General features: G+C 36.1%; 3 protein-coding genes across 6 annotated transcripts in view; 1 reads left to right on the plus strand and 2 right to left on the minus strand.

Moving 5' to 3' along the window:
• Positions 1 to 13600, minus strand: SASS6 (SAS-6 centriolar assembly protein; the record flags this gene model as incomplete). 4 transcript variants are annotated; one of them, XM_082765536.1, is made up of 17 exons in its annotated part: positions 7 to 1263; positions 1370 to 1461; positions 1913 to 2007; positions 2288 to 2410; positions 3184 to 3293; positions 3742 to 3823; positions 4450 to 4629; positions 4724 to 4813; positions 5211 to 5405; positions 5630 to 5821; positions 5903 to 6022; positions 6985 to 7062; positions 7977 to 8148; positions 9106 to 9210; positions 10301 to 10380; positions 12565 to 12625; positions 13394 to 13474. In XM_082765536.1, the coding sequence occupies 17 exons, from the start codon at positions 13459 to 13461 to the stop codon at positions 1178 to 1180; spliced, it is 1929 nt and encodes a 642-aa protein (XP_082621662.1). In that variant the 3' UTR covers positions 7 to 1177. The 4 variants fall into 4 exon arrangements, with proteins under 4 accessions (XP_082621660.1, XP_082621661.1, XP_082621662.1 ...); XM_082765537.1 differs by having other exon boundaries at positions 9 to 1263; positions 1913 to 2004; positions 13394 to 13506; XM_082765534.1 differs by lacking the exon at positions 12565 to 12625 and having other exon boundaries at positions 1 to 1263; positions 13394 to 13600.
• On the plus strand, positions 13552 to 21467 carry TRMT13 (tRNA methyltransferase 13 homolog; the record flags this gene model as incomplete). The annotated part of the gene is made up of 11 exons (XM_082765540.1): positions 13552 to 13683; positions 14070 to 14116; positions 14220 to 14286; positions 15032 to 15094; positions 15204 to 15273; positions 15701 to 15807; positions 16734 to 16901; positions 17615 to 17687; positions 18570 to 18644; positions 19546 to 19954; positions 20799 to 21467. 11 exons carry the CDS (start codon positions 13552 to 13554, stop codon positions 20971 to 20973), a joined length of 1386 nt encoding a protein of 461 aa, XP_082621666.1. The 3' UTR covers positions 20974 to 21467.
• The window catches only part of LRRC39 (leucine rich repeat containing 39), a 10874-nt gene continuing 4278 nt past the window's right edge, over positions 21177 to 27772 (minus strand). Inside the window, exons 4-11 of the mRNA XM_082765542.1 lie at positions 27259 to 27458; positions 26247 to 26352; positions 25005 to 25161; positions 24305 to 24441; positions 23740 to 23885; positions 23221 to 23373; positions 21866 to 22005; positions 21177 to 21305 (exon numbers count right to left, since the gene is read on the minus strand). Of these exons, the coding sequence (XP_082621668.1) occupies positions 21250 to 21305; positions 21866 to 22005; positions 23221 to 23373; positions 23740 to 23885; positions 24305 to 24441; positions 25005 to 25161; positions 26247 to 26352; positions 27259 to 27383 (1020 nt within the window). The 5' untranslated portion in view covers positions 27384 to 27458 and the 3' untranslated portion in view covers positions 21177 to 21249. The remainder of the gene's footprint in view (positions 21306 to 21865; positions 22006 to 23220; positions 23374 to 23739; positions 23886 to 24304; positions 24442 to 25004; positions 25162 to 26246; positions 26353 to 27258; positions 27459 to 27772) is intronic.

A 27772-nucleotide genomic window follows, 5' to 3' on the forward strand; every position in this document is an offset into this window, starting at 1 on the left:
TAATGTTTTATAAACGTTTAATATTTCCATTGAACTTACACATATCAAAAGTCAATATACATGATGCTGATTATAAACAAATATACACATTTTGCACTGCAAAACAAACCACTAAAATATACATCCCTCTGGCTGCAGTTAAATATTCAGGTATGAACTATCTTTAAAAACAAGTATGTAAACTGGCTTTGAAAAAAGAAGTGTATTTTAGCTGTTACAAGTACTTGCGTGCCAGTTCTTTATTGGGACACCAAGTGAAAAATTGCACCAAATGAAGTTGTAACATGATTCTAGCATTTGAGCACAGGTAATAAAATATGCTGAATAGACTCAAATTTAGTTTGAGTGTTAGAATATCCTCAGTTTCTGTACGGTGTTATAGTTGTAAAATACAATTAGTAAATACAAAATAGCTTTTAGATGTTGTGCTAATTTCAATAGTTCAGATAAATTGCTTTACAGCATTTTATGTGCAGTGGCCTGGGGGCTATAGTACTGACAGAAAACAGACATTAGGGCAACACCAAATGACATTTTTAACCCATACTTTTATACCTTCAGTGAAATCATTCAGGATCTTAGTATTAGTTACAGTATTTGTAAACCTGTATGCAATTCAAATAAGCTGGTTCCCAAATTGATCAAGTTTTCAAAAATAAACCTGAAAGGGGAAAAAAGTCATGCTAACTTACAAGCTTGACCATTAGTAAAGTTAACAGCACAACCAAGGAAGTGCTGGAAATTATGTGCAACACCCTTTCTCTGAAAGAAGTAAAGAAAAGTAGTCATACGGAAAACCGTTCCATATTGGGGAATACCAGAGAATACACATTATCTGTTACGATGTCAATTCCTATAACAAAGATGTCAGTGCACTTCTGTGCATTTTCAGGAAGACAAAGTTCTCAAATACCAGGAGAAAATTCAGCGCTTAATTCAGTGACTTACCTACAGTGGCATTACCATTAAGGCTGAGGCCCCTTAAAGCTTTATCTTTTCTGAATTGGTTTAACTATCCGAAAAAGTCATCCGTATACGTCAAGATATCTTTCTCAAAAAAAACAGATCCAGACGTCACCTTGTCAGTTCATACTGATACTTTACGAGTATGTTGTTAATACAGGACATCTCCAAATTCCCCAAACAGTTAAGAGAAAGTTCTTAAGCATCCTGTCTGCTATCCAGGAAAATAAGCTGAGGCTGTTGTTACTGCAGCTGTTGGTAATGGTTGGACTTTTGTTGGTAAGTAGGGTTTCAAGTACTCTGTAGAATAGCAGAAACAAGATAGTGTTCATAGAATCATAACTATTGTTACCCTTTAAGTACATTTCAAATAAGGTCTTGTTTAATTCTTTCCATACACACATACCTGAGTTTAGTGTATTTTGACTAAGCCCTCGTAAAGGAATGCTGTCATCTTTTTTCTTGAAATACTTTGATTCCAGCCCCAAATTCTCACCACTAGAAATAAAAAAGCTAATTAAGGATTTTAAACAATTAACATTGACTGTGGACAGAAACACATTCGGGAAAATAAAAAAAGAGAGACTTGAAGTGGAACTACTAAGTTCCTATGAATTTTATCATTCAAATATAAACAATGCCTGATTCAGTCAAATAAGAACAATCTACAACTCATTTTCTGACTGATCTATCCCTGGTAGCCATGGATATGTCAGCAGAAGGGACATACCTGCTTGGTACTTCCTCCTGAAAGCAAAGATCCTCATTTGCTACCTGCAAACCAAGCTTACTGAGCAGCAAGTCTGCCAGAACTTAAAATTCGTTAACATGTCAGTGGAGAAAATCAGATCACAGAACAAGCTTGCTACTGGAAATGTTTTGCTCAGTTGCAGATACTCACAGAAGATAAATGGCTTTATAAAAGGAAAATGCAATAGATAATACTTACTTCTCCTTATTTGCTGGATGACTAGTTGTAGCAGTCACTGTCTGAACATCTGAATGTTGATCCATTTTTGAAAGCTGCGTGTTAAATTGAATCTGCTGAAAAAAAAAGGAGTTGCAGGTTAAGTAAAGATGCTCCAGATACTCCAGACAGGACGGTCCACCCGCAGGTATTCAGAGTGGGCTTCTCAGGGATTAACACTTCTATGCTTTGAATAGCAGTTAAGTACAGCAAAGCACACTAACCGTGTATTATCTTTGTTAAGCTGTACACTAGTTATACTGCAAATATTTATGCATTTTGAGAAACATTCAAAACAAAGTTTTGATTTTTTATGCTGTTATAGTTTTAGCCAAACAGAAAAGTCAAAATACCTACCTTTGGTACTGGACATTGCGGATTGATATTTTTGTTACGTGCTTGTTCTGGAAACTTCTGGAAGGCATACAGGGGAGAAAAGGGATGATTGATTCCTAGGCTAGGAAAGGATGGTCGGTCAAGCTGTAAGAGAAAGAACACATCTGAAAGAAAGGAAGAATACATTTCTAAAGGAGAAAACAATTCTTCAAATATATGTGCTGTAGAAATTTGAAATTCCAGGCTTAACAAGTAAACACAATTGCAAAGTTAACATTTCAATCATGTAATTCTTTCTAATAGGAAGGAAAAAAAAAAACACATTTCCAAGATTCACATTTGTAAGTAAAACCTGTAGCCTTTTAAAATTTGAAGGACATGAGCACTGTTCTAGCTTATACTAAAATAAAATCGTAATAAGCTACATACTGTGTAACCGATTAATATATTACATGCATAAGTCAGGCATCTTCACATGAATATGCCCTTCCACTGAGTAAGAAACTCACTCATCAGCTGCAAGGTGCAAATAGAAGCCTGTACACATGGGGGCTAAAAAGGAGCAGGAACCACTAAGCTATGATTCTTAGCGATAGCCTGATAGGGCTTTTTACTGTGTACTTTCACATTTCCAAATCCCACTAGTAAGTGTATCCAAAAAGGAATAAACATTACATTTTGATTCATACAAAGATCCTTAGAACGTTAGTTAACTTCACAGCACAAAAGTGGAGGGTGGGGAGGTGTTTGTTTTCATCCCACACTTAATTTTTTCAAAAACAGTTTTAATATTGTTTCACATATTTTAATTAGTTAGAGCTTAAAAAATACTCCCAAGGCCAGGGCATCAGCTAGCACCAAATTGGGTATTATGTTCTAACAACAACAGTTTATTGCTATTTATATTTGTATCTTACCATGCCATGAGGTGAAATTGCAGTCCTAGCACCACCATGCGTGCTGGTAGGAGTATCCATCTTCTTTGTCATCTGAACTTCATTCAGCTGTTTGTTTAACCATGTGATTACTGAAGAGAAATGAAAAAAAAAAAAAAAAAAAAAAAAAAAAAAAAAAAAAAAGGTCAAGCTCACCTCCTAGCTAAAACAAGCCGTTTAAAACACCAGTTAACTCTTCCTCAAACAAAAGTGACCGTTTGGTGGGCTTTCCCCCAACCCACTTCCTCAAGCTCAAGTATCACTGTAAGCCCAGGTCTCACAAAAAGGCTTTTTGCTTAAACTTCCCCCTCCTACAGGCCACTGCTCCTTCCTCTGCACCCTGAGCTAGAGCTAGCCCCATGCACGCACAGGCAGTCATCTCTACTATACAGCTCTAGGTTACTACGCACCCAGACAGAAGCTTATTTGTGCTATGCTGACAATAACTGCAGCTCTTAAAAAAAAAAAAAAAAAAAAAAAAAAGCAAACTAGCTAAATCATCGTAAAATTTCAAAGAGAAATTAAATGGTATAAACGTACCATTTTCATTGGTTTTCAGTAACTGCTTACTTTCTTCCAGTTTCTGTATTGTAGCTTCAAGTTGTTCTTGTAACTTGCAAACCTGCAATGTTCCCATACTAATTACAGCTCCATCAGGAACTAGTACTGATTCAAAACTCAAGAAATATGATCGTATATATAAGAAGTAACGGATATATACATAAGAGTGAAGGATCGGGACAATTCCAAACTGAGAGAAGTTCAAACTAAATATCATACAAAAGCAGTATGACAATACTTCGAAACTAAGTACCGCTTCTAGCCAGAGTTTGGACCAGACTGCAGCCAGAGACCTTTCTGACCTTAATTCTTCATTATTAAACAACACAAGGGCCCTAAGCAAGACAAGGGAACAAGTTCACTCTTACTTTTTTGCCTCTACCTCCAGCTTTCACAGGAATATACCCTGTAAAGCACGTCTATTCATTTGTTGCACTGCTTTGTACTTTCAGCAGTATTTTCCTTCATGTGGATGTACGTCTCTTGCAAATCAGTTTAACATGACAATATGAAAACATTCATCACACACACACATGCATTAACTAATTTACAGTAAGTCTATTATGTTGAATAGAATTATTGCTGTAGGTATTTTAAGTTTTAAAAAAAAACACGATACACACAAGAAAACATACATGTACTACATACAATAATGTTTACAGGACAGAGGTTCATCTATCACAATACCTCCTGCTCTTTCATTCGAAGAGATTGTCCAGTCTCCTGCAATTCTCTCTGCTCTTTTTGAAGTCTCTCTTCTTTTTCTGCTAATAGTTTTTCTTGTTGAATCGTTACTGTATTTTTCAGTTTTAATTTACTCATTAAGGTTTTCAAATCTCCTTGTAACTTCTTGATAATTTCATTAGCCTATTTTAAAAAAAAAAAAAAAAAGGTGTATTTTCAAAATAAGAAACACCTAAAGGACAGACAGACATAAAGCTAATGGTATGTTCAAACAAACCTTAAGAAGTTCAGATGACAGTGACCTAATTGTTGTCTCAAGTTTTTCAATATGACTTTGTTTTTTTTCTGTATTCTCTTCCAGTATCACCTTTAAAAGAATTTTGAATATTTTTTAATAATTAAGATATGGAATAGACATCATAATTTTAAATAGAACCTCATTAATTTTTATAACTAGTCCTTAAAAAATAATAAAAAAAAATCAGTCCTTGCTTTTCAGTCAAATTGCATAGGGTTCTGTCAATTCATCCACCTTTACAAAAACTACCACTAACTTCACCCAACTGCCACAAAATAGTAAAACAGTGGCTACCTTCATCAAAACGAACCCAGTTTACTTTTGATGCCATAATTCAGGACCTTTATCTAAATTTGAAAGCTTACTTGTTGCACTCATAAAATGTGGTCACCTAGTAACCTAAAGACAGTACAATTAACAAGGTTTACAGAGGTTTAGAGAGAATGAATTTGAAACTTGAAGGAACCTTTTGTTCTTGTGTTGCATCTAATACTTCTTTGGTTCTAACAACCAGTTGATCTTTATCTTTGATCTCTTGTTCCAGGACAGCAACCCGTGTCTGTAACTGATTAATGAGTTTCTCTTTTTCATGACATTCAGCATCCAGAGTAGTGTTCTCCCGCCGCAGTGACAGCACCTCCTGCTTTGCTCTTTGACATTCCTAGAATGTTGGGAAGGAATTTTATTGTTTTAATTAAAAAACAAAAACAACAACAAAACACACTATAATACTAATTTTAAAAGATACATTGAAATTATAGCATGCAAAATGTGGAATGAAGAAGAGTCAAACTTAATATGCTATATTTTCTCTTATCAGCATAGGCAGGCAGCTTTATCACTCTAAAAATTATAACTTTGGTTATGGGAATTAATTAGCCATACATCATCTACTCCAGATAGCTTTGCTTTCAGTTCTCTGACTGTGGAGTCTCCTTTGTATCTCCTTTCTGTTAGATCTTTATTGATAACCTCAAGTTCTGAGAGTCTGTTCTGCAACTGTTGAATACTTTTCTGATGCAAACTTTCCAATTCCTTTTTCTGTTGTTCATGCTGTTGTTGGTACTGAGCTTGTGCCTACAAAGAGGAAAAAAACAGTTATCCAACAAATCTTAAGCTGAAGCCAAGAATATTGTTAATTCTTTCCTGCTGTCATACCTGGAGAGTTCTTTCCTTCTCATTTGTCAACTCCTGCGTGTGTTTGTTTGTCAGAGCTGCAGTGTACGATGTCCATTCATTTTTCAGTTTGTCTAGTTCCCGGCTCTTCTCTGACAAGCTCTGTTGTAGTTTGACAAACCACACAGCAAGGTTTTAAAAAACGAAGCATTTAATTTGATACTGAATGATTCTTTATTGTTACTTTGTGAAAGTGCATCTCAGTACAAGACACCAAAATATCCGGTCATTCTAAGAACAGGAAAGTTGTTGAGAAGCTCAATAGCAGCTTTCTGACCTTATGTGAATAAAATAATCTTCATTTCAAATTGTATTTTCTTCTAACTTAAGAGTGAAAGAACAGTCTGCTGATGTTCCCTATCATTATCTCTTCTGGATGTTTTAAACACAAAGTGCTCTAGTGGGAGGGGCCAGGGGGAGAGTTCTTAAGCAGCATTTTTTTGTATTTTTGGTTTGTAGTTCTGCATTACAATTTACCAAATATAATCTATTAGACTCCAATTGCATGAAAAATGAAAAGATGAATGTTCTACTCCAAAAAAATGCTCCACAACAGGAGATTTAAGGAAATTTTTCTGTTTCATGATGGTCAAAAAAGCCACCTTGATAGTTCTAGAATTTGACCCATTGCTATCATTCTCCTAAAGCGCAAATGCGAAGTCACTACTGGGCTGACTATAAAAATCCAAAAGTGAACCTCCAATACTTCTGATTTATTTGTCATGGTTTCACAGTTTCTGCAAATATAAAGGTTTCTAACCATATGCAGAATATTTAGAGAATATTTGTCTACTCTTATTGTTTTCTCTCACTTCCACATCAATTATTTTGGCTAGGTAGCAGTTACCAACCAGACCACTATACACACATTCTCCACAGACTGGGGAAGAAAACAAAAAAGTACTAAAACAGAAAAAAAGAGGTAGAACAAGAAAAAATGAATTTGTTAGCATAGCCTTATACTGGAAGTCCACAATTAACAAGTTGTATTCATGTGTAGCATTGGTCACCTAACCTAGGAAGTACAAACAACTTAGAACAGGAGAGTTAAAAACGTGCGTTACCTGTTGAGTATAACTCAGTTGTCTGGTCAGATCCTCTTCGGTTTTTTTAAGTTTTTCTTCCAAAATCATTTTGTCTTCCTGTGTACAAATTGATAGCAAGACAAACCCTTAGCTCCTAAATTGCTAGTATTTAGGTTCCATTTTACCATCATTATATCCTTTCTAAGCAGCCACACTGTAATTGTGGAAACATCACCTTATTAAATAAAATCCATATTGAGTAAGACTATCTATACATTAAAAAAAGAAATAAATGCATTAGCTCACAAGGTAAAAATACTGTATTAAACTTATTAAGTCTCTTTAAGGAAAGAGAGCTATAAAGATTTGAGTACAAAGGAGCTGCATTAGTAACAAATTAACTAAATACTGTAAATTTGTTTCATTAAAATGACTTCATAGGCAGCTCTAAACATGATAGCACAATAGAAGGGAGGCAAATTGCAGGCTACAAAAGAGACAACAGTCAAACTATGAAATCATTAATTTTGCATTAGATTAAAATTTAGCACGCTACCAACTGCACCAACATCACAATTCTCATTTGCTATTTACACCACTAGCCCTCTGAAGCCCCTAGGACCTTAGAATTACACACACACACGGTTTCCTAAACCCGATTGCAGAAAAAAAGACAGAAAGCTTACAGTATGTTATTTTTGCAGTTGATCTGGCAATCAGAACAAGGCTATGAAGCATGAAACACCGAAGTATTCAACAGCTGCATAGTGCATGCACAGCATATAAACACCCGATTTCCTGTCAGTTCGAATTATAACACTTGGTTTAGTGGGTATGTAAGATTCTCATTGCTAGAGAGAAAGTAACAATTTAGTTCTGTAACATGTGCCAAAATAACTGCATGCAATGACACACATGAATTGAAATAATAATAAAAAAGCCTACACAATTTGGTTCATGCTTTTGAAGTATTAAGACTGAAAAAAAAAAGTTTAAATACACATAGCATCGAGACTCAGTCATCACTTTACCTTAAGGCATTTCAAGCAGTTGGCTAAAAATTTCTTTATTTCTGCATCATTTCCTGGTAGGAATTTTAGAGAGAGATGGGTAAGGTGCTTAAAAGGGTTGGTCTCCACAATATTTAAAGAGACAGGAGTGTGATCTAGATCAGATGTTGAAGAAACTAACTGCAGCAAGAACCTAGGGAAAAACAAAATAAAAACAACATTTACCATACCATTACTGAGACAACCTATAGATCCTACAAGCTATTTTCAAATAAAATATATTTTTATGCATGCAATAAAAGGCTGACCAGCTTTTCATTTGAAAAAATGACTATGCCATTCAATTCCAATGTTGTAGTTGATACTACAAATAAATATAATTTGGAATGCTTACGCTTTATAACAAGGAATGTACAGAACTTATCAGTTCAGTTATCTGTAAAATTTTCAGAAGCCCATCTTAAACTTCGGTGTCCAAAATCAAGTAAGGCCTTGGTAACCTAATTCCAAAAGAAAATAGACTCCTCAATCCTATTGCCTAGTTAAATTCAAAGTCCATAGTACACACTTCAGGAAACGACCCCAACTACTGGGGAGTGAGGTACTGTGAACAGGGCTTTCTCAGTGTGCACACACAAAAGCCACGTATGAAAATGCCACTAAAGGAAAGAGTAAACCTCAGTTCACCCACCTCACATATTAATATCTGAGCACTGAAACAAAAGCAAGAGAAAATCCTTATCGGAATGCCTTATTACTGTGGCTTCTCTTGTGAAAAATAACATTTTATACTTCAGTCCATTAAGCTCGTATTAGCTCTCTAGTATTAAACTGTTCCAACCCCCTGAAAAAAAAAAATATATACAACCACCCAAATCACACAGTGGTACTGCATCCTTGCGCATCTGCTAGCTTCTTGTAACTTGCCAGCCTCAATTCTGATAAGGGAGCCTACACGTATTATTAGGCAGCAATGTCACTGCTGAGACCTCTTAAGATTTAGGCTGTGTCAGCAACATCCACTAACCGATACTGAGATGTCCAAGGAAAGGTTAAACAATCCTTGTTCTACTGACTTAGACTGTTGGACAAATATTTTAAAAACTCAAAACAGATACACAGAGTGATATGGTACTCACTTATCACCTACCTCGGGATATCTTTGTTCTGTTCGTGAATGCATTGTTGAAGCAGATCTATAAATTTTTGTGGGAAAGCAGAGAAGTCTACCAAGAGACCTTGCTGGGATTTCAAGCTACATAAACAGATTGGGAAAAAAAATATTAACATTATATAAAAATGTAATTTATTTTCTAAAGAAGTATTTTGTTTACATGAATAGAAAGAACCAATTCTGATCATATCATTAAGTTTGCTAGTATGTTATTTTCAACCCTGAACACAGAAGAAACGTGATCATGTCTTGGATAATATTCTCTGGTGATTACTTTTAACTTCAAGAATTTTTGCAAGACTGCTGCACTAAGAAAATAAAAAAAAAAAGCTATTGTGGCAGAACAAGCATATTCCTTCAAGCATAAGTCCTTCTTAAGCACAGCACAGTAAGGATAGGGGCACAGGGAAGTATAAAGGGACAATGCTTTGCAGATGAGGGAAGAGTCAAAAATTACAAAGATTTTACCTGCCTACTTGCTCATTTAATTGTGCACCTTCAATACTAATGTGGTAAATTCAAAGAGTTAAACATGTATGCAGAAGCCATACTTTGTATAATGAAAAAATGAAATATTTCTGCACATCTGCTTTAAAAATTCTATTTTACTTTTGAAGCACATTGATTACACAGGTGTGTATGTATGATATATAATAATACCTTTTTTGAAGAAGAAAAGCATGAACTGTTTGTGCCTGGGGCTCAAATTTGATGATCAAATTCTGAACAAGCGAAACAAACTGAGATTCAACAGTGCAATTAGAATGGAAAAAAAAAAAAACAACTACAAGACAAAGCCTCAGGTTTGGAAGCTATGTATGCAGACGTACTTTCCTCTTGCAGTTAGCTCTTCAAATAGTTCACAAACTTACAATAATCTATAAGAAGCAGTTATGATACAAAAAAAAGACACAGGGAGTACAATAAACTGTGGTACTGTAACTACACAGGGAACTTAATGTCAGGATTCTGTCACTCATCTGCATAACCTCGAGCCAATAACCTTCCTAGACTTGTCAGTTTCACAGATGGGTGGAAGAGAATACTACCGCCAAAAATCTGCAAATGAGATATGCTAGAAACAAAAGTCTAAGATAAACCTTTATAAGCTAAAAAAACATATTTTTTTATTACCATGAGGAATGTTCACAAATATTACCACTTCACTCACCTTTGAAAATCTTCCTCAGATATGACAAGATTATAAAGGAAAAAAGGGTCAGCATCATTAGTCAATCGGACAGCTAAATCCTGAAAAGAAAGGTATTTCAATATGTTTTTAAAATACTGTAAAATACACTGTAGGATTGTTTAAATATTGCAAACAGTTTATTTAATATTTTTACTTTTTAACCAAATTAAAATAAGAATTATGGCAACTAATTTAGAAAGGAGAAAACATTCACATTTAACACAATTTCAATTTTAAATACTACAGTGGGGAAAAAAACAGAAAAACTATTTCTCACAAAAATAAAACAAGTAAAAAACATTCAAATTTCAGCAGCAAGTTTTTCAAAATTCCACATCCCTTCATTGTTCTACCTGAAGAAAATTATTTGCCCGCTGAAGGAAGAATATCCCCCATCATTAAATAGTGTGTAGATTCCACCTATGAGCGAGCAGTCCACTGTAGTGGGTCACAAACAAGCCATTTCCACATTTGCAGGTTTTTCAGGTCCTATTGCTCCAAGCAATTTGAGAAAACACCTTCTGAACAGTCTATATATTTGAATACAGAGCTTAGCAAAGGAAACATATAATTGATGCTGCTAAAATCTAGTATACTTGTAAGGAAAATTGTAGTTTTATGCTGCTTTGGTTTTAAAAAATAAACTCATTTGTTCACTGGAAGCCTCCACAGTGTTTTGGAAAAATTGCTTTCTCTAAAAATTGTAGTCTTGTTACAAGGCTGGGACTATTAGAAACACCTGGTACATTAGACCCACACACCTGCTGTCTAATAAAGAGGCTCAAACCTACGTGAAGAGCAGAAGAAAATCAAGTAGAAAACTGACCGGCTCTTCCAGCCTAACTGAAGTGTTACCACAGCACATGTACACCTACAAAACTGAAGTAAGTTGCAGTAATTCAGGTACCACTAAGAATAACAAAACTCTTAGCTAGAGCGGTGTAAACAAACCTTGGGACTTACACATAAAGCTAGCTGTTAGAACTACTGACACTACAATACAACTAGGGTAGGCTGTCGGATAGGATAAGAACGCCTGCTTGGTTTCATGTCCCACAAACTGATCTGAGTACAGGGAGTTATCTTTTTAGAGTCATCACTCACTGATGTACACAACTGGATTTCAACAATCCTGCTTATACAGGATATATATATATATATATATATATACATACACACTTGGTACACAGTTCTTAACTGAACACTGCTTGCTCACATAACATCATCACCACAGTTAAGAGAATTAAATATATATATATAATTAGAATTAAATATATCAATATATACATTATATATAACTAATATATAATATGATATATTAAATATAAACATGAGCAGAGTTAAACATTAATATATACATTATATATAATATATAATATGATATAAATATATTTAATTCTAATTATATATATATTTTAATATATATTTAATTCTCTTAACTGTGGTGATGATAATGTTATGTGAACAAGCAGTGTTCAGTTAAGCGTTCAGTTAATGAAGACAGATACAGATGAGTGTGTAAAGGAGCAAAACATAGATTTATATGTGTACATATACATACATATGCATACATATAAATACATATATGCGTGTATATGTTTTGCTCCTTTACACACCCATCTGTCTTCATTAACTCTATCACCAACTGGTGACCAACCGTAACACCATGGTAGGTGGAAATAAAGTTTAAATAACAAATTAGACACACAACAAAACAGATTTTATAATCCCTAATATAAATCTCATTGCTAGTTTCCTAAGGATTTTTTTTTTTTTACTGCAATTTAGTACATTACTTCTTTCCTATCCCTACTGGGTGAATTCCAAACATTCAAGGACAACAACACACACACTCATAAAAAAACAAAATGTTGCATCCACACAGAAGTTGTAATTTTCAGTAGTTTAGATGAGGACTTTGCAAGGTCAATAGCATTTTTAAACAAGAACTAACTATACTTAAAACAAGACTGCTCTTAAGCTAACTCAAGATCCTCCAAGGGTCTACAAATTCTTCTCGTTTTTAAGTTTATAAATTTCCACGAACAGCAAAACTAAAAAGGGTGAGCTAAAAAGGCTATGGGGAGAATCATACCAAACCAACTGAGTTACTCAAAAATAAAATAAGATCAAGTGACAAACATACCAAAATCTTATTTTGCTTTTCCTTTGCCTATTTGTCCTGTTATGCAACGAAATACTGATAAAACAATGAACGACACAAATGTAATAAATCTACAAACCTTTCTGTGAACAGGATTAGAAATTGACAGCAGCTCAATATTCACTCGGACATCTAATCTCCTGTGTACAACAAGATGTAACATTAACAAATCAAGAAAATATTCTTCAGATAACATCTGCTCATAGCAACCTTACAGGAATCAGATGACACTTAGCAAACAAAGTTTAAGCAGAAATATCAAGAAAGCTCGCACTACTACTACTAAGATAACTGAAATCATGGGGCTTTCAGGTATCATTACAGCTCCTCAGTCACCTCAGTTGTTTTTTGTTTGTTTTATGCTTACAATCCACCAAACTCTCAATAACAAGGCAGAAGTTTTTAAGCTTTGTCTGAAACCAGAACCTTTGGAAAAGTCTGCTGAGATATATTAATGACTGCTAAAGATTATAACAATCATTTAAGCACCGCTACCTCTTGTCGAGTGACCTGAGAGGTTACGTGCATTAAAACACCCCACAGAAACCAACCGTCCCGTGCCAACTCCGCCGGGCCCTCAGTAACCGCGGCTGCCCGGAGACGCACGCAAACAGCGGCCGGCCTCAGCCCCACAGGGGGAAGCCGCCTTCAGCCACCTTCAGCCGCCTTCCCCCCGTCCCTCCTGTAACCGCGTCCCCACCGCCCCTCTGTGCCTCCTCCCCAGCCGGAGCCGCTCCGGCCCCATAACGCGCGGACCCCCAGCGCAGCCCCACAGCCGCACCGATACAGCGCAGGAAGGAATAAACGCATAAAGGAAAAGGCGTCGTTCGGGAGCCCTTCTCTCGAAAGAGGCAAGAAAGCTTCCCTGCAGCTGGAGACGAGCCCGCGATCCCTCCCTCCCTCCTCACCTCTCCTGGCAGCCGGGGCCCCGCAGCTGCACGCTGAGCGGCCGGTTGAACAGCCCCTCGGCCGCCATTTTGCGCTTTGACTTTGCCGCTCGGCGCCCGCGGAGGAGGAGCCTCAAGATGGCGCCCGGGAAGCCAGCGCGGGGGGAGCTGGGAGCGAGATGGCGGCGCCGCAGCCGGAGCTGGAGCCGGAGCCGGGCCGGTGCGCATACTTCGTGGCGAGGAAGAAGCGCTTCTGCAGGATGGTGCCGGCCCTCGGGAGGCGCTTCTGCGGGGAGCACGGGCAGCAGGAGGTACTGGGAGGGTAGAGCCCTGGGGGCTGCGGTGTCCCGGGAGGGGTCGGGGCGCTGAGGCAGCCGCCGCCGCCGCCCCCGGCTGTGGTGGCCCCGCTGCATGGACGGGGCCGTCCTGTGAGCCCTGGAGTCCTACGGGCAGCAGCTCAGCGGTAACGCTGCCATTCAGTTAAAGGTTTAGGAGGTGTTTTATTTTTAGATATTCAATTCTTGACCCGCTTCCTCCACTCTAGTTAACCTGGCTACCTCAGCATAGGTGTTTCAAACACTCAAACGTTGCTCAAAACTTGTAACATTCATAAAACTCAAAACACTCGTAACATTCTCTAAAATGGGAACACTGAATGTGTGCTTTAGTGTTGTTTAAACCTTTTCTTTATAACTAGAAAGAAAATGACAGAAAAAGAATTCCATGTCCTCTTGATCCAAAGCAGTAAGTATATGTAAATACGCGTGTTTTTGTTTTGTTTTGTTTTGTTTTTAAATCAGAGTTCTCATTATAAATGGTGTTACTTACTTTTCTATTTGGATTTTAGCACTGTATATGAAGACCAGCTACAAAAACATTTGAAAAAATGCAATTCAAGAGAGAAGCCAAAGCCAGTAAGTACAGTGTAAAATTCAGCATTACTTCATCTCAGCTTTAAGGCCCCAACCATTACAGCTTTGCACAGAATTTACTGTGGTGAATATAGCTGTGAAGAAGAAAACTGCAGTCTGAGCAAGCACTACCATAAGCACAGTGTGGAAACTTGTTCAGCTGAAATGGAATTCGCATTCCATGCTCCTTGTCTTCTATATCTCACTGTAATTCTGTATAACTTTTCAGTTCTCTTAGTTATGAAGGAAAATGCTAAATGGAATTTTCTCAGATGTTTTCTAAGAACAAGCTCTCACAATGCCACAAAATCATTTATTTTAGAGGCTTAATGAGAGATTGTCCTGGAAAAGCACAGCTGGCAGAGAGCTGTAGATGTTCTCTTACCTCTGGCAGTCTGCTAACTTAAGTATCTGCCAGCTTCACTCCATTTAGCGGTGAATTATGGAAAGCAAGGCTGGCAGTTGCAGTCAGTGCTGAAGGAAGGAGTCAGATACGTCTCAACAGCTGTTCCAAGAAAACAAAGACAGCTTCTTTATCCTCTATGTTTCTGTCTTATCAATGCTGCACATAAGAAATATTAAAGTTGTCACTGTTACCGGTCTAGTAAGCATTAACAGCTTAATTCTTATAAATACATTCATTCTTGTCAAAATATGCCAGAACAGTAACTTCTGCTGGGTATTCAGGATCAGACTTTAGGAAAATAATGGTAATAAAATCAGATTGCTTTTCTCTTGCTTTTTGAAGGTCTACTTTGTTCAAGATATTAACGCAGGTTTAAAAGATGTAGCAGAAATGCCAGAAAAACAAGTGAGTACACTTACTCATTCCAAAGCTTGTTCCCTACGTAACATGCTGCAATTTATGATATGACTAAAGAACTAGCAAAAATAAAAAGGTCTTTTTTTTCCCTTAAAAGGTAACACTTTCTTCCCTATCCAAAGAAGAGTTAGAGAATTTAATTATCAAGTTGAAAAAAGCAACTAATGGTGAGCTCACTTAATAGACTAAGGCATTTTGAATTGAATTATTTCCTTGTTATATTTGTCATTAAATATTTATGAAAAGGTGAGATGTATTTGACACTAGAACACATCTGAAGTGATTATCATTAAGGTGTAGACAATCCTCTAATAACTAAATCTTAAGTAGTGAAAATGATTGAGAGAATGATAAAATGAATTTTGGTGGTGTTCATATAGCTAATTTTCCCTCCTTTTGTGCTTTCTTTTGGTTGTTTTTCACTCAAATATCACTACAGATAACTGTTTCTGTTACGAAGCTGTGATGATAGACTTAGGCTCTCAACAGACTGTTTTGTTAATGCCACAAATTGAGCTCATGTTTGAATATTTTAACATGCTACAAAAACAAACTCTTGACACCTATACTGAAAAGTTTTACATTTGTATGCAGGTCTGGAACTTGACCTTAAGGAACAAATACTGTCTCACAAGGCTTTACATGAAGCCTTAAATGACCCAAAGAATGGAGAATCTGCTTTTAAACATTTGAAACAACAGGTATGGTCTCTGCTTTACTAATAGCTGTAGATGTCTTCAAAAATGTGGAATTCTCCAGCCGTAAATTCTGATGACTGCACATGCATAGTGCTAGTCACTTCATATAGAGGAAATCTGATATGCTTTTTATAGTTCTATGCTTTTCAAATACTAGCCTATCTATATTAAACTTAAAAATAGCTGCTTTAAGTGTTAGTAACAAAAGTTTATTAGGATCATAAAATAAAGTACAGTGTGAGGTTCTCGTGAGTTTTCATTTGTGTATTCTTATTTTCTATTGACTTAAAAATAAATTTGAGCTACAAAAGGTAAACTACTGTAGTGCTAAGTGTAAAAGGAATTTCTTACTTTTTCAATAAAGACTTTCCAGTTGTGTAGAAACATAAAAAGAATTAGTCTGAGTTTATTTTCTGCCTTTTTAGTGTATATTGAATATATATAGGAATTTTAAGGAAGATGGATTGCATACTATAGCAAAGTAGGACTTTGAGGAAGGAAAAAAAAAGTGAGAAACATCTGTTTTCCATACTTTCTTCCTGTGCTCTTCTTTTCTTTCCTATACATAACGACACAGATACAGAGAAGGCTCTGTGGGTACTGATGGTTCATAGCTGTCTAGAGTAGCACCCGTATTTTGGGTGGCTACTTTGAGAATCAGCAAAGAACACTAATCTTACTGTGTACCTGATCCCAAAAGTCCATTCCAAAGGCTTCTAGGTGGAGTTCTGTGGGGTTGGGTGATGCTGATTTGCCAGAAGTTTTAACTCTTTTCCTCTGTGCAGACAAGATCCCTTCCCTAATATGTCATGGAAGGGAGGCCTTGAAAAAGTTTTCTGCAGTTTGATGAAATAACAATTTTTTGTCAGGCATTGCCATACACATGTATATATTTGCTTGTTTCATAAATAATCTTCTTATGTTTGTAGGCTTCCATTTTAGGTAACATGGAAAAATTACATTTGCTTGGTCCAGGAAGATGTTTTATTGAGTTTGGAGCTGGGCGAGGAAAGCTGTCTCATTGGGTTGATGTTGCCTTACAGGATGTTGAAGATATTCAATTTTTGCTTGTGGAAAGGGCAACTACAAGATTCAAGGTAGAAGAAAATATTGTCACATTAGCGGAGTGTAATTTTTAAGCTGTTGTTACTGAAGTTGTTAGCATTTGCTTTTTACCTTCAAAATAACATGAAACCTAAAGAAGAGAAGGCTCCGGAGGGGGACCTTGTTGCAGCTTTTCAGTTGTTAAAGGGGACATAAAAAAGATGGAGAGTGACTCCTTGTCAATCAGATAATGACAGGACAAGGGGTAATGGTTTTAAACTAAAAGAGAAGCAATATAGTTTAGAAGTTAGGAGGAAATTCTTCACTCAGAGGGTGGTGAGGCACTGGAACAAGTTGCCCAGAGAGGTTGTGGATGCCCCAACCCTGGAGGTGTTCAAGGCAAGGTTAGATGAGGCCCTGAGCAACCTGATCTAGTGGCTGATATCCCTGCCTATGGCAGGGGGTTGGAACTAGATGATCTTTGAGATCCCTTCCAACATGAGCCATTCTATTAAATTCTTAAATGTTAAAAGTTTTGGAAGTGTTCTTGTGTTCCATACTTTGTAATAAATAAAATAAATATTAAAAAAATAAAATAAAAAATAAATAATAAATAGTATATTTATTAGGAAAAAAAATTTTAGTGTTTTATGTTGGAAAGGTGCAGATGTTGACTTAAAAGCAAAAAGTGTGGCACTATTATCTGTAGCAAAACTGTAATTATTAGTGGCTGGCCCTATTTAATGAATCTATTTTATTTACACAGGTGGATGGAAAACATAAAAAGAGAGATTCTGTATTTGAAAGGCTTCAAGTTGATATTCAGCACTTATGCTTAAGTAAGATTTAAAATTAAGCCTTTATTTCAGAATTAAAGGGTTTAATTCTGTATATTGAGTCAATTTGTTTGTAGTACATTTAAATATATCTTGTTTTGAAGATTCTTTCTTACTGGTTACCTAGTATTGTTAATGGGGTGTGTGTGTATGTATAAAAAATCACTATCTTAAAATTATCAAACAGACTTAAAATTTCTGCTTTTTATACATTTATGGGACAGTGTTGTGGATGAAAAACAACAAAACAAAAAACACTTGAAAGTTTTTTTTTTAGAAGTTGCAAGATTATACATCTTCGGTTGTACAGAATGAAGCAAGTTCTGTATCTCATTTATATGCAAATACATACTGTAGATTAATGCATCTCCTAAAGACAGTTGTTAATGTCGTGCTTACATTTAATAGTACGGAAAGGCTGGAATGGTTAAGTGTAATTATTCTAGTATAAATGCAAAATCCTTTATTTCTAATACTGCATTTTAATAAAAGGCACAGTATTTACATTACTATTTAACTGAAGCTTTTCTCTGGGCCACAGTTAATTCCAGAGTTCTCTGGTAATCATTTTACTGATACATTGTTTTTGTTGCTGCTCAGAAACAAAACTGTGTTCTTTTATAACAGCATTAAAATACATTGTTCGTACAAAGCTGAGTTGTTCAAGAATAGTGCTTCTCAACCACTACATCTGTTTCCCTTCATCTTAAAAAAATCATTTTAGTAACAGTATGTGCAGACCATTGTATTTTTAGTAGCATCAAACATTTATTTGTTCTTAAGTGTGCTGAAGTTGTATTAAAAAAAATTATACTGCCCCCTACAGTAGTGGGGGGGTAGTTTATTTTTTATTTAAAAAGGTTTGGTTTTGTTTTGTTTTTCCAGATAAGGTACCTAGTTTAGAGAAGAAAAGACTACCTGTGGTAGGAATTGGGAAACATTTGTGTGGGGCTGCCACAGGTATGAATTACATGTTTGTTGACTGCAGGAAGTTAGGATATTATGTCTTACATTCTGAAGGGAATGATTTTCCAAACCGTTTTTATGCTTTTTCTTTCCATCTAGCTCGCTATTGATGAATTCTGTTCTAAATATCTGTTGCCTGCAGTGGAACTGAAAATAGATAATAGTAGACCCAAATTGTACTTCAGTTTATGACACAGTAGAACAAATAATGGGGTGGGTGGGGGTTGTCCTTGTCAACTGTTGAAAGTTATCTCTTTACACTGTCATCTCTATCCTAAAATATTTTTCTTTCTAAAATTGTATTGGCTCTAAGTACATATTCCAAACAAATAAGAACTTCTTTTCTGTCCTCATAATTTTGAACTAATACACTTTTCCTAAAATTACATGCCTACTAACTTAAGACATCTCAACTCTAATGCTTGTATATGTACTGTTAAAGATGATACAGGTAAACATTTAAGAAGTATACATATTATTAAAAAGTATACGTAACATAAACATTAAGAAGCATATATATATTAGTATATCCTAGGTATTAAACTTTTAGAGCAAATAGTGACATGTTTTATAGGGAAGAGATCCTCCTTCAATATACCACTCAATTAACAAAAATATTTCAACTTGATTTGGGTAGAAGAAGAAGAGAACTAAAGAGAATAAGCCCTTAGGAGCTCTAGATGTCTCATAATATTAATTTAGCACTTTTAGGTTTTATATTTTCAAACTGTGCTTCTAATTTTTCAGTATTCTCAAAGTTGTTGTTTGGCTTATGATGCATACTTCTATTCTTTTTGGGACATACGTTCCCAGCTGCGATACAGCTGATATAAATAAATGCAGAGTGGTCATTGCTAGTAGTTTCAGTATATCTTTTTTTTTTTTTTTTTTCCAGATCTCGCTTTAAGATGTTTGATAGAAAGCTATGCAACTTGCTGTGAAGGAGAAAATGAAGAGCCTGCAGCAAAACGTCCTAAGAATGATAAGACAGAAATGGCTGCTAGGAGTTCAGCTGATAGTGAAAGGAACAAAGAAGACTTTAAGCCTGTAGCTGGAATTGTTATTGCACTGTGTTGCCATCACAAATGTGACTGGACACACTACGTAGGAAGAGAGTTCTTCCAATCAGTAGGACTTGGACCAGTAGAATTTCATTATTTTCAGAGAATGAGTAGCTGGGCCACTTGTGGCATGCGAGAAACCGTAACCTCTACTAGTGAAGAAAGTGAAGATCACACTAACAACACAGAAGAACATGACCAACCATACAGCAAAACAGAGAGTGGTTTTGACACTCTGCAAGGGTATGTGATTTTTTTTTTTTTTTTTTTTTAGAATATAGACTCCAGCAGAAAAACAGAATTACATATGGTAGAACATGAAATTGTTTTGGGTCCTCAACAAGACTTGTTTTTACAGGAATACTTTAATTACTCATAAAAACATTCTACTTCAAAAATTCAGTTTTCACAGACATAAGTTTTAAAATATTTAAATGAGATGCTTGTCTGAGGTGAAGTGAATTTATAGTGACTTCAGTAGTTTTTCCCCCTGTACTCAGCTCTGGTGAGGCCGCACCTCGAGTACTGTGTTCAGTTTTGGGCCCCTCGCTACAAGAAGGACATGGAGGTGCTTGAGCGGGTGCAGAGAAGGGCGACGAAGCTGGTGAGGGGCCTGGAGAACAAGTCCTACGAGGAGCGGCTGAGGGAGCTGGGCTTGTTCAGCCTGGAGAAGAGGAGGCTCAGGGGCGACCTTATCGCTCTTTTTAGGTACCTCAAGGGAGGCTGTAGCGAGGTGGGGGTTGGCCTGTTCTCCCACGTGCCTGGTGACAGGACGAGGGGGAATGGGTTTAAGTTGAGCCAGGGGAGTTTTAGGCTAGATGTTAGGAAGAACTTCTTCACTGAAAGGGTTGTGAGGCATTGGAACAGGCTGCCCAGGGAAGTGGTGGAGTCACCATCCTTGGAAGTCTTCAAAAGACGTTTAGATGTAGAGCTTAGGGATATGGTTTAGTGGAGGGCTGTTAGCGTTAGGTTGGACTCGATGACCTTGAGGTCTCTTCCAACCTAGAAAATTCTGTGATTCTGTGATTCTGTGATTAAAATTATTCTCCTAATACATGCTGTTTTTTTCTCCTGTTTGTGAAACTAGGCTACCTGTTGAAGAGCGAAAGGAGATTGGTGCCCTCTGTAAACTGCTGATTGATCATGGACGGATCAAATATTTACAACAACGAGGATACAGGGCTACACTACAGTATTACACAGAGTCTGCTGTATCCTTGGAGAATGTCCTGTTGACTGCTGTCCCAGAGCCAACTACATGATAGGATATAGATTTGGAATTGGTAGAAGACAAACTAAAATCTGTCTAGATCACTTGAAAAGCAGATTTAGTGCTTACAAAAAAAAAAAAAAAAACTGTTTTAGTCTTTCCTCTACTCAGAAAACGGTTTTACAGTTCCCAGTTTCAGTTGGAATTACAACTACACAATCCAGTTCTCATTACTGGAAAAAAATCCCTAAGAATACTTGAGACTGGTCGTAGGCCTCATTGTTAGGAAGAAGTATATTCAGTATTCTCTTCTACTCAGTTACATTCTTTAATCATTAGCAGTTATGATAGAAGAAGGACCAGAAGTGCAACTCTCCAAATTTCCTGGAAGACAATGGGTTAAAATAAGAGAAATGAACATACTTAGTTTGTTTTCAGTTTAAAGTTCAGGATAGTTTTGTATTTTAAGTAGGCCAAAGTACTTGTTTTATCAGCTCATGCTGATAATGGAATTCATTAAGGAATAAAATTCATTTTTAAACTCTCGATGTATTTTTGGTAATTTGAATATTCATTTAGGAAATACCACTTTAAAAAGCTGGCTTAGGGTTCTAAAGAGCATGTCAATTTTTTTTAAGCCTTCATGAAGAACACATCTTCAATGAATTAAGTTCCTTGCAAGTAACAGCTGCTACCTGCACATCTGTTCAAAAGTGGTTTTTGGTCTTTTACGGTGACCTTTAAGCACAGAGAAATAGAATATGTTGCTTTAGATATTACTGCCACTGGGCGTCTTTTTTTGTTGGTTTCTTTACATCTCCTAGTTTTCTTTTTATCTAGTTTATCCTTCCCGCTATTCTTATCCTCACTCTAGAGTTTATCCTCAAATAGAGTTTATTCCTCACTCTATTCCAGAGGAATTGGAATTTGGAAAGAAACCATACCTGTTTTCTTCAGCGACTCCTGAATATACAAGTGCATGAATTCAATGCCGTACATTTCCTGTTGCTCCTCCTCTTCTGTATTCTCACACGGAGGGAGTGTGATCTCTAACTCCAGTGGATTGTCTCTGAAGTTGACAAATCTGACAGTTCATTGCAAAATGTTATGCTTGCACTAGGTTTTGTCCAGAGAAAAAAGCTTTTGAAACTGAATTAAGATTCGTCAGACAACATCTCGAACAAATGAGAAGTAATTTTAAGGGTATTTTTTCCAGATGCTATCTTACAAGTTAATAGAAACCACCAATATTAGTAGAAATATGTAAACTAAATGAAGATGACTTCTTACATTAACTGTAGCTAATTGTGGTGGTAGAAAATGTTGCAGTCTTCTGGGCTTCTCCCAGCTGTCAGCCTCATCTACTTTTCATAACCAGATGAGTGGGTAAGAACAAGGGTGCAAGTGCTGGTGTTCTCCTAAGTTTGCAAGGCAAGAGCCAGTCCAATCTTCCTCCGTTCTCAGTTCACCCCTTTCAGCTATTCCACATGTACCTGTGCCTGACTCTATTTCTGATGGTTACCTTAGGGGCTTTTTGCTACAGCATGCTCAGGATATTTTAGCTGCTGTAGGAAATGGGCCAAATAAGAACTGTAAACTGGGTATTTATCTACTTGAGGAAAATGACACCTCTGAGCATGTCCCTCCACGCCCAACCTACTACATTCTACAACAGCTACCATTACACAGGGAACACAGATTGTAGACAGATAAAGCCTACATCTCCCCTTTCACAAACTAAAGATTACATTGGGCAGGTGAGCTTGTATGTGTGTGTTTAAACAGATGCTGCTTCCTCCTAAATGGTCTGAAAACAGAAGAGTTGCTTTACTGGATTAGGGATCATTTAGACTAATATTCTTTCTGTAAAATAACTAAATGAAAACACATAACAGGAAAGTTTGTCATAGAATACAAAATCTAGTTGTACCAATTAACAACTTACGTTCTTTCATTTTATTTTTTCTCTAATCTAGTACAGAAGAGTTTTATCCATATCCTTATAGCTGATACTTTTTTCTTCAATTCTGAGTGTTTGGCTTTGCAGTGCCAACATTGTACTTCATCTTTTTCACGTTCAACACCTATCTTTCCTCCTGGCTCTTGGATTTAGGGAGCAATATATAAGGCCAATTAGAAGTAAGCATCTGGGCCTTTCGGAAATGAGAACATGTATTACAGTCTCCATTCACCTTTGGGGCTGTATCTATCATAGCTTATGTTCTTTAAATGATACACAACTTAAGGGAAGCTTTAAAACTTATTTGCTAGCATTTTTATTTATGCAGCTTTTTCTTACCTCAGATTTGTCATCTGCTTCATACAAGCAGGAATATCCTTAAGCTTGTTGTTGCTAAGAACAAGAGTACTAAGATTTTTCATATTACCAATGGTTTCTGGCAAAGAGTTTATTTCGTTCCTCTGGAGCCATAAGGTATGGAGATTTTCCATTCTGTCAAAGTAGGTATTTGCACAATCAGTCAAGAATTAGAGAAATAAATATTAATACAAAGAAATTGATTCATCTTAAGAATCATAAATGAATTCATTCAGTCAGTTACATAAAGGACTCACATAAAGAATACTAAAATATCAAAGAAAAAAATCATTGGTAAAAAACATTTAACTTGATAACTGATAGCAAATTTATTACTTGTTTATTGAATTGATTATTCCAATTTATCAAAAATGTATTAGGGCTGATAAATCCTAAGTTTGCTTTGAGGGTAATATTAAAATAATCTTTTGATGAATTTAACCGTTAGAATTTCAGTGCAGCAGAATTCAGACTAAGATGTGATCTTTGAACTGTACTTACCTGTCAATTGCATCAGGAAGCTCCTGGAGTTTATTTCCCCCCATATCTAACCACTCTAGATTTGGCATGTTGAGAAGAGCTGAAGGAAGGGTAGTAAACTGATTCATGCACAAATCTACATGTGAAAGCTTCTTTAATTCACTTAACTGAAAAGGAAGAGAGATTTAATGCTTGTATACATATTCCATTACAGCAGTGATGTAATCATGACTAAGAAAAAATTTAAAATACATTAAAATGTATTTCAGAGTTTGTAAACAAAGAATGGTTTTTAAGTTGCATTAGCTGATATGCCTTAACAACTGCAGTACTCTGGACAAAAACAGATTGGCTCCTGCAACTACTCAGGTGTATATATATATCCTTCTCATGTGACTTCAGTTTGACTAGTCCTGTGAGAATACTGGTCATGTGTGTTTCTGTGGAGTATTTATGAAATCAGAGTATCAAAATAAATCTGAAAACATGGAGTGCAACTTCTCATGAGAATAGGTTTTGAATAAATTCAAAATACACATTACCAAACAAACAAACAAACAAAAAAAAAAGAACAGTATCTCAAAACCTGAGGAGGGAGATCACAGATATTCCTGTTGACAGCCAGTTCCAATCTTTCCAGGCTGATGCAATTGCTTATTTCCTTAGGAACAGACTTTATTCTATTGTAACTGAGAAGCAGCTCTTGGAGGCTAGTTAGCTGGCCTGCAGAAAGCATAAATGAAAGAACAAACACTGACATTTTAAGAGATTTGAAATACAACATTAACTGTTTTTCGTTATCCTAGTATTTTTATACAAGTACTTTGTGTTCTCACTAGAAAAAAAAAAAATCATTGAAATTCAAGAACTTCAGGACACTAGTATAGAACTCTAGTTGAGTACTTCAAAAAAGCCCGAAAACTTACAAACAAGGGCAACTCCTGCTGTGAGCTCAGAACTTATAGCATGTTTTTCAGTATCACTTTTCTTTTATGTCTAATAACTGCTGTGCTTACAAGCTCTTCCCCCCCCCCCCCCAAAGAGCTTTCATAAAGATATAAAGATATGTCTTTTTCTACCTGGCCTTTTTTATTTTTCCTAATTTGTAGGGACTCAATAGCTTTAAGATCTGTCTCACTGCCAAATTTAAATCATGTTTTCTATCTATCCAGTTAGAATGCTAAAGAGGCAAAATGCACAAAAGTGGCATGTTTGAATAAAATTATTTTTCTTAGAAAAGCAGTTTAAAATAAAAGCAGTTTAAAATAAAAGAAAGCATAGCTCACCAATTTCTTTAGGTATACTTTCTATTGAATTCCGGGATAGATCCAGAACAACAAGATTGTGAAATCTTCCAATGAACTGAGGAATTTTCTGCAAGCTAGTTCTGTGAAGCTGCCATTCCTGGAGATGGAGTAGTTTCAATAAACATGAAGGTAATGTCTAAGACAAGAAAGAGAGACCAGAAGAAATTCGGCTTAATACACAATAATACAGGCTTTGGTAGAAGGTGGTGGTTGGTTATTTGAAATATTAACACTTTGTATTATCATTATAATAAATAAGTCTTCCTTGTTCTTAAGCTATACTGTAGGATCCAGAAAAATAGTTCTGAACTCTTGTGTCATTCTAATCACTGTTTTAACCTGCCCACTGTTGTTCCCAGGATTTAGATATCTGCACTACTGCCATTACTTGAAAAGCTTCAGGCTTTATAACTGAAGATGAAACTGCTCTAAATTGCTTTTTGCACTTCAGTGGTGATCTGAACTGTATTTCTTGTTCTGTCAAGAGAAACAGTGAGCAGCTGAGAGCAGAAGAGCGGAGGGATAGAATAACTGCAGTGGTTGTATGTTATTTGTTCTTAACAAAGAACAGAGCTTCCTTACACTAACCTATGGACCCCCAGAGTATTTCTGGGTGGGGCTGTTACTCTCACTGGCCCCAGCATGGCCTCATTCACTTCATAGAGACCAGCATCTGCATTTCTGTGTTGGTGAAGCTGCCAGCTCTGCAGCTTAGGTGGTGGTTAGATCCCATTCAGTTGTTGATTCTACAGTTAGCACTTGTGCACATACATGTACACTAGAAACAATTAACTATTCTGGGAATACAATTTATTTGTTTTCTCTTTTAGAAAAAGTAACTAACAGGAAGAAATCTTTTCACTCATCTAAACACAGGTTTTTTTCCTTGATATATTTCAGTAGTTTTGGTACATTAACAAAATGAGGATTTACCTAATTAAACTCATGATTTGCAATGCAAATCTCTTCTAATGCAGGAAATGGGCTGTATTTGGGCTGTATTTTTGCAAAGTAATGCTTAATACTCAGGACTAAAAAAAAAAAAAAATCAGCTTGCTTTTACAGTCTCACAACAGTGCACCTCAATTCACTGTTAGCAAAGCACCACATGAGCGCTTCATAGAATAAAAATAGTATAGCTGTGAGTGTAAAGATGTAAATAGTAGTTTTCTAATGCATCAGTCATTCAGCCCAAGCAACGTTAATACCTATTAACACTACCTTCCATTCTTCTTCTTCTATCCTTAAAATTGCTCTTCCATCTTCATTAATTATTTTTTCTTTGAGCTTTGCTAAAGCGGCTCTCTCCTCCCAGACAAGCAGTAGCCTACAACAGAAAGAAACTCTCAGGGTTTCTCAATACTGGCAATAATTGCTACACATTCTATTTTCTGGAACAACAAAGAAACAGTAACTATTTTGGGTGACAAACAATATTTATTACCTCTGGATGCTAGTTATACTATCAATTAAGGGAAGACAAGAACATGAAGTGCATGAAGTAATGTTTGTCTGGGGTAACTTATAGGAATTTTACTTATTTGCAGCTCAACACATTTCTTCAAATTTATGGTCAGAAGGAAAACAAAACTGCATTCAGTTTCATCATATTGCATCAGGGCAAAAGAATATAAAGTCATGTGAAATTACAGTTCCAATTTTGAAACAACCTCTTGGGACAGTTCAACCTGAACTGAGTAAGTGCAAGCAGACAAGGTCAATCAGCTAAGCATTCGTTTAGCTTGGTTTCTGAAGGGGACTTGAATAAGAATTATGAGAATAAAGCTAATTCTCTTTCTTTCAGCTTTTATTTTTCAATAGTAACTTCTGAATTTGTAATTCCATTTCAAAACACATTTGACAAATAAGGAAGGGTTCCGAAACCGCTAATTTCTTCACATTTTATTAAATTGCTGGCCACATAGAAAACTAAGTGACCCTGTTAATTCCTCCGTTGAGGATAGAGCATAGCAAATTAAATCCTGTATGGATTACTCTAACCAATGGAGAGAATTTTAATATCCGTATTTAGTGGGTATAGTATATGCTAATATTTTTTATCTTAAAACGCAGTTCTTTGCTTGATGAACATATTGCCAGATTTGAACCAGTGGGAATTCTGCTGGAGTAAGGGCTAAAGAATTGGACTGGATGAGTTTGAAAAGACTAGTTACAGTCTACTGCAGCGTACCTTATGGCTTAGTTTTTTACAAGCCATCTGCAATTTACCTACCTTCCTGCAGACCTCTGTCTGAATTCCTTTTCTTTCCGTAATTCTTCATTTATCTTCTGTATTCTTACTTCCCAAAGTGTCTTCACAGCAGTGAATGATCCAATACAAACTGCAGTTTCAGTCATGATTCTTACATGTTCAGGTTCAGCCACAGGAATCTGACTGTAATTTCAGGCTCAATGCATCAACGTATATAACAGCTACCAGATGGGAATAGTGACATGAAAACTAAAATATTGCCATACCTCCTCGATTACATCATTAAGCATAGTTAATGTATTTAAGCTGACAGATTTTACCAATTGCTTTCTCTCTACAAAATAATTGCACCTAGTTAAATTTTATAGTTAAAAAAAGGTGATTAGTTTCATAAATCAGTTTTCAACAAAATCATTGTACAATGACCTGGGAAATTTGACCATTGGAGACCATTAAACCACAGCAGAAGTACCATTCAAATATGTTTATAACTACAATAAATAATGACAACAAATAAATTAGAAAGCACAAGGAA

This window comes from Aythya marila, assembly GCF_965140915.1.
Source record: "Aythya marila genome assembly, chromosome: 8".
In the NCBI taxonomy this organism is placed as follows: domain Eukaryota; kingdom Metazoa; phylum Chordata; class Aves; order Anseriformes; family Anatidae; genus Aythya; species Aythya marila.